At 40.3% G+C, this 13,684-nt stretch overlaps 1 protein-coding gene across 14 annotated transcripts in view; it reads right to left on the bottom strand.

Annotated features, from left to right (window-relative positions):
• BIN1 (bridging integrator 1) overlaps window positions 1-13,207 on the bottom strand; it is a 128,327-nt gene extending 115,120 nt beyond the window's left edge. For 3 of the 14 annotated variants that reach the window (XM_074214951.1, XM_074214952.1, XM_074214950.1), the window contains exon 1: window positions 12,732-13,205. In XM_074214951.1, the coding sequence (XP_074071052.1) occupies window positions 12,732-12,815 (84 nt within the window). In that variant the 5' untranslated portion in view covers window positions 12,816-13,205. Of the gene's footprint in view, window positions 1-12,731 lie in introns of all 14 variants that reach the window. The other 11 variants (XM_074214953.1, XM_074214939.1, XM_074214941.1 and 8 more) reach the window with 7 other exon arrangements.
• Between the last annotated feature and the right edge of the window lie 477 nt (window positions 13,208-13,684).

Genomic DNA, 13,684 nt, shown 5'->3' with positions numbered 1-13,684 from the left:
AGCCAAACTTTGAACCCAGGTCCTACAGACTCCTTGGTATGATGCTATGTCATGCATAATTGCTACCATCAGAGATTTATCTTCTTGGGATTGCCCAGAGGGTTACATACAAGGACCCAAAGAGGAAGCTATATCTGGATTTGTCTGTCACTTGTATATGTCTCTGTATATATTACCCATCATTTGCACATGCTTCTACTGAGGAATATAAGTCTGTGCCACATAATTTCAGGGCATTCATTTGCAAGCTATTATTTCATTAGAATGGAAGGAGCCATAAGACCATGTTGTCCAACCTTCTCATTTTACAGGTAAAGAATTTGAGGTCCAGATTATCAGTACTCTCTCAAATTATCCAATGTATCTTGGATTTCTTAATAACCACACCTTCACACAGCACAATCACTTTTTTTTTAACATGTCAGAAACCTAAGGAATAAAAACAATGTCTGTAAGGGTGGGGGGGGGGGGTCAGCCCAATATGGAGGACCAAAGTCCTTGTCCTGACTTTTGGGAAGTATCTGGACACTTTTTCTCCCAAGATACTTTCTTCTCTTCCTCGCTCTGTCTCTGTCTCCTTTTTCTCCACCATCATTTAAACATTGTTTGGTTACAGAAGAAAGTCTGGGAACTTTTCTCGGCCAACCATTGTCTACTTGAGCAAATCAGGTCACCTTTCCCATTCTCAGTTTCTCATCATCAATGAAATGAAGGGGTTGTATGAGTTGACCTCTGGAAGCCTGTCCAGCTCTAAATATATGATCTAACAATCTCATAGCTGTCTTAGGGTCTCAGGGCAACCTTTGGATAGCCAAAGATTTCCCTCTTCTCCCAAAGCATTACTATCCATGAGCTAGAAAGGTATTAACTTTTCCAAAGATATGTACAAATTAAAAGGGGATTCTGGAAGATCAAAAGCATTCAAGACCCAGAATTAAGCACTAATGGAGGAATTCAGGCATAGTTTTTATAGGGGAGGTATTTCTGAGGCCTCTAAGGTATTCCACCTATCCACCTTTATATGCGGCCAAACCTGCTGGATTTGTGGTCCCACACTCTTTACAACAGCAAGAAGTCATATTTGCCCACCCCCCCCACACACACCCACACATACACACTCCTATTTCTCACCCATCTAGAAGCCAGGAGGGAACTGTAGCTATGAGTTGAAAGGGGGGAAGGGTAAGAGGAGAAGGAATGAATTAAGAAAGAAAAAAGGACAGAAGGTCAGACACAGTGAAAACCACAAAGTTACTTTCCAGTTTCTCCAATGTTCCAGCTGCATAAACACTGCAATCCCTGGGAGGTCCAGCCTAGAAACCCAGCAAGGATGGAGTAAGTAAGCAATGACTGCCTCTGGAGACAGCCTTAGGAGTTCACAACCTTGGCCCTGGCTATCCCTACCAATACCACCACACTGCAGTTACTTGAGTACCAACATCCTTCCTGATTCTCATCTCATTGAACTAGACTAAAACACTGGAGACACCATGCAGATGGGGCAGTGAGGACACCAGAAAGGGAAGGTAATTTGCCTAAGGTCATATATCACATCAAAGGTAAAATCTGAAACTGCATGCATTTCTCCAGCAGATCAACTCCATTCACTGTTACAAAGTCTTCCAGTTAGGCTCTTTATAAATTTAGTATTTTAATATGATTTTCGCTGGACTGCCCTCAAAGACTTTTTGTAAGGTGGAAACCCCAACTTCCAGTCAGCCAACAGTCATTCAGATAACTCAAATTTCATTCATTTTGATATCAAACCATTTGTTAGGAAGGTTTTTTTCCTTCAGGTTCCACTGAAATCTGCCTCAATATACCTCCCTTCTTTCCCTCTTCCCCACTGCTTTTGATTCTTGGCTCTGGATCCAAGTAGGATCCAGGCTCTCTTCCATATACCAGTCTCTCAAATATCTCTTGTATATCTCATGTTGTCTCCATAATTAGAAGATGAGCTCCTTGGGAGTAGGGTATTGCTTTTAATTTTCTTTGTTTCCTAAGCACCTTAATAAACTAAATCAGATGTTTTTAATCTGGGGTTCAAGAAATCCTAAAGGGATCCATGATCCTGGAAGAGAACAAAACTACATTCTTAAATTAATCTAATTGAAATTTTACATCTCCTTTGATTATGTGTGTGTAGGTAACAAACATTATTCTGAAAAGTATATTCTAGTTTTCACTGCCAAAGGAAACTATGATACAAAAAAGGAAAGAAGGAGTATAACAACTTTTGGACTAAATGAAGACACTATTCATGTTTCCCTTAAATCTTGACCTTATCCAGGCTAAACATCCTGAACTCCTTCAACCTAGACTTTATGGGAATGATTGAAGTCCTTCACCATCTTCTGAATGAACTTCATCTTATGAATGATAGAATATAAGATTTCTGAGGTAAAGACTGACTCATTTCTGACTCAGTATCCCCATGACTAGCATTTAATAAATATTTGTTGATTATCAATGCCTTTCCTAAAATTGACACCGAAAAGAGAATGTGATTGACCAAATACTGTCATCTCCCATATGGACACCTTATTCTCTTGATGTTGTCTAAGATTGAATTAACTTTTTGGTTGTTGTATTCCATTGATTCATATTTTAGCTGTTTGTAATTCACTAAAACTCCAAATATTTTTTCAGATGAACTGTAATCTAGACAAGACTCCTCTATCTTATAGGTAAAGAAAAGAATAACTTCCTTTGGAAAAGGACAAATTCAATCATAGAACCTCAACCTTAGCCAAGTTATGATGACAGTAAATATTTAGTATATGTTGACTGAAAAGAAAATTTCTCCTCTATTCTAAATAGAAGACAGAGTAATCCATGGTTCTCCATTTCTCCCAGAAACCAAAATAAAGAAGAAACCTACAGATGAGCAGGAACAATTTAGGTTAGAGTTTAAGATTATTCTTGACGTGGAAGGATCCTACACAAAAATTAAGGGAAGCTGTAAAGCTCCACAAACCAAAAAGGCAATTTATGACAATGTAGTTGTGGTTGAGTCAAAAACCCAGTTTGAATCATATTGTTAAGAGATCTTAATCTCATTCCAATTGTATTTCCATTTTATAATCCCTCTATTTTATAGAAGAAGAGGAGTTAAGGTTATAGAAAGAATAAGAGAAGAGGGAAAGGACCCATATGCACAAAAATGTTTAGAGCATCACTTTATATTATTGCAAAGAATTGGAATCAAAGTAAGTAACCATGAGAATAGGAAAATAAACCATGGTATGTCAATGTAATGGAATATTACTGCATCACAAGAAATGATGAATTTAGGGAAAACTTGTATGAAATGATACAGAGTAAAATGAGCCAATCTAGGAGAATAATTTATACAATGATCATAGGAATGTAAAAGAAAACAATTTGAAAGACTATGGCACTCTTATTGCAGTAACTTCAGAAGACTAATGATGAAACATGTTTCCTACTCCTCAACAGAGATGATTGGTGGTTTAGAGAGTATAGAATGAAACATACACTTTCAGATATCAGCAATGGATTGAATTGATTTTGCTCAAAGAAGGAGCTTCTAAGGGAAAAGGGAAATACATAAGTTAATGAATGGGTAGTGAGAGAGGTACAAATGAAGGGAAAATAAAGAAATCAATTTTTTTTGCAAGGCAAATGAGGTTAAGTGACTTGCCCAAGGCCACACAGCTAGTTAATTATTAAGTGTCTGAGGCTGGATTTGAATTCAGGTACTCCTGAATCCAAGGCTGGTGCTCTATCCACTGTGCCACCTAGCCACCCCCAATATGACATTTTTAAAAGTATACAGGAGAAAACAAAAGGGGAAATTTTATTTATTACTGCTAAATTTGATATACACTTTAAAAAAGCAAACTAAAAAAACAAAATCCACATTTTTAGAAGTAATCTTTGTTTTGTTTTTGCACACTGAAATGTGTTTACTGATGACTAAATTCATAATAAAAGGGAAAATAAAGGGTGAAATGATTTGTTCAATGTCATACAGGTAGCAGAAAAAGGATAAAACTCAGATTACCTATGGCCTTGGAAGAAAGTTCCAGTTCCAAGATGAGTTTAGTACTGATCTGAGACAACAGCAGGAGACTCAATTAAAACTTCTAAAATTAGCCAGAGATCCATAGCTGGGTTAAAAGAAAAATGTAGGAGATAGAGAGAAAGATAAGAGTGTCATTCAAGTAGAGATGATTAAATCTGATGAAATCCCAGAGAGAATAGACACTTCTATCCTTCCCAAAACCTGGATAACTTATTTGATCCTCATGACTATCCTGAGATGTTGGTACAGCATTCATTTTTTTTTTCCAACCAGTCAACAAATATTTATTTAGATTTTTTATGTGCTATAGTCTTCTATGGATTGAGAAAGACAAAAGGTAAATAAATGAATGGGCAATTAGATAATAGATAGACAGGTAAATGAATAAGAAATAAACTCTATCTTCAAAGGAAGTATTATCCTATCTTCCAGCTTCATAGTTTTTAAAAGGAACTCCTGATATGAATTCTTTTTTCCATTCTAAATCTACAATTTATTTGCAATTTACAGTCTTGGATAGTTGCTTTGGACATTGAAAAGATAGGTGACACACTCTTAGTCATAAAATTGAGTCATCTTAAATTGAGATCTTCTTAACGCTAAGGTCAACCTTTCCATTTAATAAATAAGTAAATAGTAGTGAATCAATCAGAAGTCACATGTCAAAAAATAACAATGCAGGGTCTAGCACTCAGATCTCCTGACTCCCATTTTTATGTTCTGTGCCTTAATAGAAAACTAAAGAACATAACAGTTAACAAAATGGAGAAAGTAGAGAAAAGAAAACCTAGAGAAGGAGAAAATCTAAATTTGATATCACCAATTTCCATATGAAACTGCCTAAGGTACCAGTTTTTTCCATCAACCTTCTCTATGAGGTTTAATAGGCTAAAGTGGGGGCTTTCAGAAGTGAGTATATTTTGCAAGATTTCATCTTTATAATATATTTTGTATTTCTTGCCTTCTCAATGGGTGGGAAAAGATTGAGATAAGTGATAGAAATCTGGAACTGAGAATAAAATAAAATTGAATTTTTTCAAAAACAGTGAGCACAAGTTTTGGAGGAAAGAGTCAAATCCAAGTAAGGCCAACACATTCTATTGGTTCACAAAGTTATATCAAGTTAGACCAAAAGTCAACTGAAATTCCCACGGGTCACTTTGCTCTCTTTCTTCTCTCTTTCTCAAAGGATATATAAATATCTCTCCACTCTGTACTTACCAGCTCCTCTGTAAGAAATCACTTGATGAAACTCAATCCCCTACCTCACCCACACAGAAGACCATACACTTCAACAGTGCACAATCTGTTCTAGTGTCTTTCTCTACAATATGGGGTTTCAAGTTATCAAATGGATAACTATTTGCAATCGCTATACTTAGTTATGGGGAAACAATACAAGACCACACCAGTCCCTGTCTTCAAAGAGTTTACATTCCATTGGAAGAAACAGCACGTACACAGGCAAGTGTAATGTGAGGAAGATAACTCTAACAAAGAAGGAAGAAAGGCTAGATAAATCAGAGAAACCTCAGATGAGGAGGGGGCATCCGAGCTGGGGCCAGAAAGAAGATAAGATTTTAAGAGGGAGGTGAGGAAGACATGCATTATAGGCATGGCAGCTGGCCTACTCACCAAGTCAGCAGATGGAATATTGAATTTTAGGACTCTAGTGCAGTTTGACTGAAATATAGGATGTGTGAAGAGAAGAAACATGAAATAAGGTTGGAAAGATAAATTGGTGCCAAATTACAAAGGACCTTTAGACTCAAAAAATAACTAGCTTTTTACATAATTCTTTAAAGGTTTGCAAATTAGTTTCTTTTTCACATATTTCATTTGATTCTAACAACAAAGAGAGATGTGGATATTATTATTATCATCCCCGTTTTACAGTTGGGGAAACTGAGGCACAAGTAGTGCAATGACTTTTCCAAGGAAACACAGTAAATGTCTAAGGTAGTATTTTAACTCAGATCTTCCTGACTTTAAGTCAGGTACTCTATCCACTACTCTACCTAGCCATATTCTGCTGGAATGTTTAAATTTTACCCTGGAGACAACAGAAAGTCTCTGTAGGTTTTTGAGTAGGGAGGTTTTGAAAATTATGAAGAGGATGAATCAAAGAGTAGGGAGAAAGAAAGCACCAAGGATCAATTAGGAGGGTGTGACAATAGATCAAGCAAGAGACAATAGGAGGGGCAGCTAGATGGTGAAGTGGATAGAGCACCTGCCCTGGAGTTGAGTTCAAATTGGGCCTCAGACACTTAATAATTACATAGTTATGTGGCCTTGGGCAAGCCACTTAACCCCATTGCCTTGTAAAAAAAAAAAAAAAAGGAGACTGAATTAGAGGAATGAGAGAGGATTCAAGGGAGAGTGTCAAGGCAGAGTCAAATAGCAATAATTGAAATACATAGGGTGTAGTTCAGTTACTTGGTACAATGGATAGAGCACTGGCCCTGGAGTCAGGAGGACCTGAATTCAAATTTGGTCTCAGACCCTTAATAATTACCTAGCTATGTGACCTTGGGCAAGCCACTTAACCCCATCACCTTGTAAAAGAAAAAAAAAGAAAAACAATTACATAGGATGAGGAAGAGGCAAGAGTCAAGGGTGGTTCAAGGTTTATGAACCTGGATAAATAGAAGGATACTTTCCCTATGTCCCTCCAGACACAGGGAAAGTAATGAGTAGAGGTAGATTTAGTGAGGAAGGTGAGGAATTCTGCTTTGAACTTGTTGAATATGAGGTTCCACCAGAATGTCAAACTGAAAATATCTGACCAGCTATTGGAAATATTTTACAAAAACATGTGGAATTTCACATGTATTATTAGATACCATCAGCAAGTTTATTTTTTTCAACTTTTATTTGCAAGTAAAGTCTTGCTGGAGAGAAAAGGGTAGGGAGGAAAAGGGATATATATATTTAGAAATCATTGATATTCTTTCATAGCACAATTAATATGGAAATATGTATAACCCAAATCAGATTATTTGATGTCATGGGGGGGGGGGAAGGAAGAGAAAGAGGTAGAAAACTGTGGAACTCAAAAGCTTTTAAAAAGACGAATGTTGAAAACTACCTTTGCATGTAATTGAAAAAATAAAATAACATTCAAAAAAAGAAATTGATGTGATAAAAAGAAATGATGCCTCAATAAAATTTTTAAAATTAATTTTTTAAAAACTGACCCAGTTACTGTCAGTTCAACCATTCTGGAAACAATTCAGAATTATTCAAGAAAGTCATTAAAATATTCATTTCTTTTAACCTAGCAAACCTAGTGCTGGGCATCTACTTCCAAGAAGTTCAAAGACAGAAAGAAAAGTTCTATATGTTCCTAAATAGTCACAAAACACTTTTTTTGTAATAGCAAGAAAGAAAAAGAAAGAAAGAAAGAAAGAAAGAAAGAAAGAAAGAAAGAAAGAAAGAAAGAAAGAAAGAAAGAAAGAAAGTAAGTAAAAAGAAAGAACCCATAAATTAAGGTGCTCATCATTTGGGGAATGGCTAAGCAACATGAATATAATGGAATACTTTTCAATTCATCCTAAGATTCATCTCTTTGATTTCATGTATGGTATTTTCTGAACCTTTCTCTCTGCCTTGGCACTGTCCATCCTCTTGTCTCTTCACTCTGTCTCCTACTTCTGTCTCTTTGATTCCCTGTCTTCCTTTAAAACAGTCTTGTAAAAATAAAACAAAACCTTCTACATGAAGTCTTCTCTGATCTCAACAAGTGTTGCTGCCCCCTCTTTAAAATGTTCATGATTTAATAGCTTTGAAGTTATTTGCATTTGTTCCCTTCATTACTGTTTGTTGAAGGACTGTATTATTTATTATATTTGTATTCTATTACATAGTTGGCACTTAATAAAAAGATTACTGATTAATTAACAAAAATAATCTTAAAAGGTTACTGATTGACTATACCATAGTTCTTCCTTTATTTTTTTTAACAAAGAATAACATTTTAAATAAATGTTTATATACCCACTATTCTTAATATCCAAACTATGCAGAATGAAAGATTCCCAAGCTACAGAGACCTAGGGAGGAACCAGATGAAATAAATATGTATCATTCTGACTGCTCCTAGAGTTGTACAGAAGATGTTTATCTTAAAAAAGGGTCTCTTAAACAGTATACCAAAAAAAAGCATAATAAAAAGAAAGCATATGGTAGACCATTTGCTTTTCCATAGTGGTTTGTTATGATACATTGAACTTTACAAATTACCAAGGCACTTTCCTCACCACAAATCTGGGAGGCAAATAATTTAGGTTTGATTATCTCCATTTTATATGATGATTTTTGTCCTTCATCCTCAAAGAAGACCATGACATTAAGGAGATGATAAGACAAGCACATGAATTGGATTTGAGTGAGGGGATGCTGTGTTAAGTCACCAGCTTCACTTTCTCCTCCGGAGTCATATGGATCTGGTGACCAGCTATCAATCAGGACGACTGGAGATGGCCCTGGATGTGAGGCAGAGTGAAGTGACTTGCCCAAGTTCACACAGCTAGTATCAAGTGTCTGAGACTGGTTTTGTACTCCATCCTGACTCCAAGGCCAGTGCTCTATCCACTTCAATACCTAGCTTCCCCCCCCCACCCCCATTTTATAGATAAAGATACAGTGGCTAAGAGAGGTGAAATAATTTGACCAGTCATATAGCTAATAAATGGCAGAAATTTGATGTCATTAAGTTCAGAATTCTTTCCATGTATTTTCATTTCAAATAGAACTCCAAACCCCCAACTTTCAGCTCCTTGAGAAGTCTAAAAATAATTTTGTTTTTTGTTTTTATCTTTACTTCTCAACAAAAAATTTCCATGTGCTCAAAAAAAATCCCACTGTCTTCAGGATCCTTTAACCTGGTATTCAGGGACATCCACATTTAAGTGTGTCTTGTGAGAAACCTTATAAGGAATTAGAACTTTTGCAGTCTCAATCTGGATTTGTATCTTCCTGTAGATCAGGGATAGAGTACCTTTTTTCTGTCAAGAGTCAACTGGATATTTCTAATATTCAAGAGCCATACAAATTTATCATCTTAAAAATTAGTCTGCTATATTTTGGCAGATATTTAATTTATTTAACCCTAAAAGGCTCCTATATTTCAAGTCCCACCTGAGGTTATTTTGGCAGCACCAGACCAAATGATTTCAGAGGCTTTATATGCTGATTGAATTTTTTGTCTATGTCATACTATCATTAAAAATAAGAAATAACTAGGGTAATTTAGAAAAGGGAGAGACCACAGAACTAAGGGAGCTATCATAGAAGATTAGTTTTTGGACAAACAGAAAGGCTAGGAGAATAAGAATGAATCTAGGGGCTTATACAAAGATAGGGTCAGGGTGTGTCATAGATTTCTAAGAGTCAGCAGTTTTTCAGAGGCCTGCAAAGCTTTCCCCTATCCGGGTCCTAACCCTCAGCTTCTCACTTCTTCCTAACATCTAACACCCAACTTCTTAATAATTATCTAGAATCCTTTCACCTAGGAGGCATCTCCAAACCCTTGGAGATTCTTGGAACCCTGCCCAGGTTTACTATTAAATCTGCCTCTTAAGTTGAGTAGAAAAGATGTCTCAGAACTGCTCCTTGTCTCCCACCTCTTCACAACTGGAAAAGAAGCAGTCAGGTGAATATCACCTCCTTAGCCTTTCAACAAAGGTAACGTCCAATTCAAACAGTGAAGTGCCCAGCATTCTATTTTAATTTAGCTCCTAGTTCTATCTCATTATTCAGAACAGTTTGGGGAAGGGGGGAATAAAGGTTTGAAGGGAGTATATACCCACTTACCAGCCCCCCAGACAATCTAATCTAACCACTGGCTGGTGGAGGGTCCAGCCTCTAGAAATCAAACCAGGTCAGAAACAAGAATTTGAAGAGCTAGAGGGAGTAGAGTGATAATATATATTATCCTATGTATATTACACAGTATTTACCTCCACTGAAAAAGGTTATACATGCTGCAGAGGATTATTCATGAAGGCAAAGGACAGTCAATTCCATCTAAGGAGAGACATAGAAAAGGAAGCCAAATTGAAGGGACAGAACTTGACAATTCCTCTGGCTATAGCTCAGGAGAAGAGGGGTCTAGTTCAGGAAGAGAGCTGCCAACAATGCATCTGCTTAAATGCCTAAATATTCTACTTTATACTGGCATCTGATTGGTACAATCCTGTCAGAGGATTTGGGACTGGGGTAAAAAAGAAGTCAGTCTATCCTAACACTTCAGACAGCTCCTATGTACTCCCCACTCCCACTAGTGAGATGGATGAGTCAAGGCCTTCCAGGCTAACAATAGCTTTCTATAAACACATTAATCCCACCCCCACCCCCATCAGATGGGGGAAGGGGTAGTTAGAGGGCAGGAGCTCTGGAACATAGAAAAGAACAAATACACAAATACACACATACACATACACACAAACACACAAACACAAACACATTCACTCCCTTCCTCCCTCCCCAAAACACACTTAGAGGACTCCCTTCTTAAAAGGGCTTGTGCTCAGAGAAAAACAAATCATACAAGGAGGGAAGAAAATAAACAGAGATAATTTTATTCTCAACCTCAAATCACATGGTCAAAGAACATCCCTGGGGAGTAAAGACTTCAAGGCAATTCAGGGAGCCACAGTGGCCTCAGCTGCAAAAGTCATTCGTTTATAAGCCTTAACGACCAATTGGTTGGAAAGAGGAGACCCCAGATGGTGAAAAGGGTTGATTTCAGACTAGGCCATCAGTCTTCACGGGCAAGCCAGCAGATTCCCCCCATGGAAGGAATGAGAATGGGGGGTGAGGAAGAGAGAAAATATCCTTCCAGGAGGGGAGGGCAGGGAGAAGGACAGCCCTGCTCTCTTCCCAAAGATTATAGGGCCAGATTCTGCATTCTCAGGATTTCAGAGTCAAAACCGGCAAGGCAATGGGAAGTTGCGTCAGCAGCAGCAGTGATCCAAATTCTATAAACCCAGGAGGTAGCCTGGAATGGAATACACATACACACGCCACATAAACCCACCCACCAATCCTTGGATTTCCTGCACTCCCTGAGAGCATGGCCCCGACTGTAGATGGAATTTGAATGTAGATCAAACTAGGGGAAGCCCTTAGCTCCTACCCGTGCTGGAACTGCTCTCTCCCCTCCAGAGGGGTGTCTGGTTCTTCAAGGGCCTTTAGATACAATCAGTAGGGATCTAGGGGCTCACAGGAGGATAGGGTCAGGGTGTGTCATGGATTTCCAAGAGTCAGCAGTTTTTCAGAGGCCTGAACAGCTTTCCCCTTTCCTGGTCCTAACCCACTGCTTCTCCCTGCTTCCTAATATCTAAGGCCAGAGAACTTCTCAATAATAGTCTAGAATCCTTCTGCCTATGCGATATCTCCAAACCCCCTACCTCCACTTCAAAATCCAATTCTCTTTCCCACCTAAATGTGGGACATCCAACTATCTCCTATTTGGATAACTCGGTTGATGTAGAAGGGAATCCTTCTTAAATAGCCCTAGAAGAGATAATTCTTAGTTATTGAAGGAATCATAAAACATATGGGGAGGAATATGCGGGATTTCTCCCACACACACATATATATATTGTGCTGCACAATCCTCCAGAAAACTAGGGCAAGAACGGAAAACACAGCTAGAGAAACACAAGATTCCTCTTTTAGTTAAAGCTTTTAAAGGTGTAAAGAGAAAAAAAGAGAAGATTTGGGGAGTGGAAGGCTAAAGCACCCTCTTGCCTTTGGATATTGAAAGATTATTCTGAATAAATGGAGGGGTATTGGGAAAAATCTTAAATGGGGGGTTCTTACAAGAGAAGGGGGAGCTATAGGCTTCCTCCACCTTGTCATTGTGAATAAATGTTATTCTGAGGCCGAAGGAAATGGTGTGTTCCCTAAACTGATGTATCCGCCTCAACCTTTTTGTTTTTCACTCACCCTGGTGCCAGACCCTTCGGCCCTCACCCGGCTGGGGGACCCGGCTTGTCGCCATTCACCACTTCTCCCTCCCGCTGGAGGTATCCGGGATTCCCCCAAAAGGAATCAGATAGAGCCCCCAAGGACAACACGAAGCTAAAATGCTCACAGAGATTGTTTTGGGGTACACTGTGCGGGGGTTGAGGGGAGGAAAGAGCTGCAATGCCCAGGGAAAGGACGCAAGATTAAGGGACGCCACCTGGGGAGAAGAGCTGAGGGATGACGGACTGGGTCCGTCCGGCGCCCAGAGCTCTCCAGCGCCGGGCCATATGGTGGCCCGCTCCTCGCCCCACCCCCCGGGAGCTCCTGGAGCCAAGGCGACGGAGGGCGCAGGTACCCCGAACCCTGCGTTACTACAATGACAGGACAGAAGGGTAAACAGGGAATGCACGAGGGGGTCTTCTGAAATGACAGGTACGCGTGCACACACACACAGACACGAGCACAGCTCGGGTCGCTGCTTAGCTTGCAAGGAGGGCATCGAAGCCTTCGGCGCCCCAAAACACACACACACACACACACACACACACACACACACACACACACACACATCTCTGCAATGACAGCCCAGGTTGCTGTGCTAGTGCAAAGGAGGGGAGAGGATGAGGAGGATTAAGGAACGCGGCCGGCCCCCACCCAGACACCGGGGAGGCCCGGCCCCGGCCCCCCGCGACCCCAGGGCATCCTTTACCTTTTCCTGCGCACGGGTGAGCTTCTTCTGCACGTTGCTGGCTATTTTCCCCGCGGTCACTCCCTTACTGCCTAGCTCAGCCATCTTGTCCTCCTGCCTTCCTTTTCTTTCCCCCACCACTAGTTTAATTGCCAATTAGACCCAGGTAGGTGCGCGTGTGCCCGGGAGGCGGGTGCTCCAAAGCAGCGGGCAGGAGTCTACATAGAGCTCCGCGCCTCAGAGCCCGAGAGGGAGAGAGAGGGAGAGGGAGAGGGAGGAGGGGTGGGGAGGAGGAAAAGGGAGGAGGGGGAAGGGCGGAGGAGGAGGAGAAGGGGAGGGGGCAGAACCACCCCAGCCAGAAACAATGGTCATTGACGCCCCCCCTCCCGCAGCTGCTGGACAAGATACAGCCTTTTAAAGAGACAGTGGCCCCCGGGGGCCAGCCACTGGGCCGGCCTTAAGAGCGCCCAGCCACCGCCACCTCCCTGTTAGCCCTCGGAAAGGAGGTAAGGGGCGGGAGGTGGGGAAAGAGGAGGAGCTGGGACTGGAAGGGAGGGGGGATGGAGATGAGGAGGGAAAAAAGAGGGAGAGACTCCCTCTAGAGGTTTCCGGCGACACGGGCCCCCTAGGGTGGAGGGGTGAAATGCAAGAGGGTGGAGGCTGGAACGGGGAGTTGCGAATAAATAAATGCATACTGTAAGTCATCATCTGTCTTCCCACGCCACTCGCTTCTTCCTTTCTTTTTTTCCCACGTCATCATGTTCACCCCTTATACACACACACACACACACGGAATAAAAGCAAAGTCAAATTCGTTGGCTTTCAAACGAAGGATAAAGGGAAAGATGTAATTTGCTATAGAACCTCAAAAAAAGATTTAAAAGCTGCGATATTATCAGACTCCGAGTATATCTCTTTGCCTTCCCCTCCTTTCCCTTGCACTCTGAGGATAAGAAGAGATAATAATGCAATTT

Source organism: Macrotis lagotis, chromosome 1 (genome assembly GCF_037893015.1).
Source record: "Macrotis lagotis isolate mMagLag1 chromosome 1, bilby.v1.9.chrom.fasta, whole genome shotgun sequence".
In the NCBI taxonomy this organism is placed as follows: Eukaryota; Metazoa; Chordata; class Mammalia; order Peramelemorphia; family Peramelidae; genus Macrotis; species Macrotis lagotis.
Note: the sequence above shows the minus strand (reverse complement) of the source record. Positions and strands in the feature narration are given on the sequence as shown.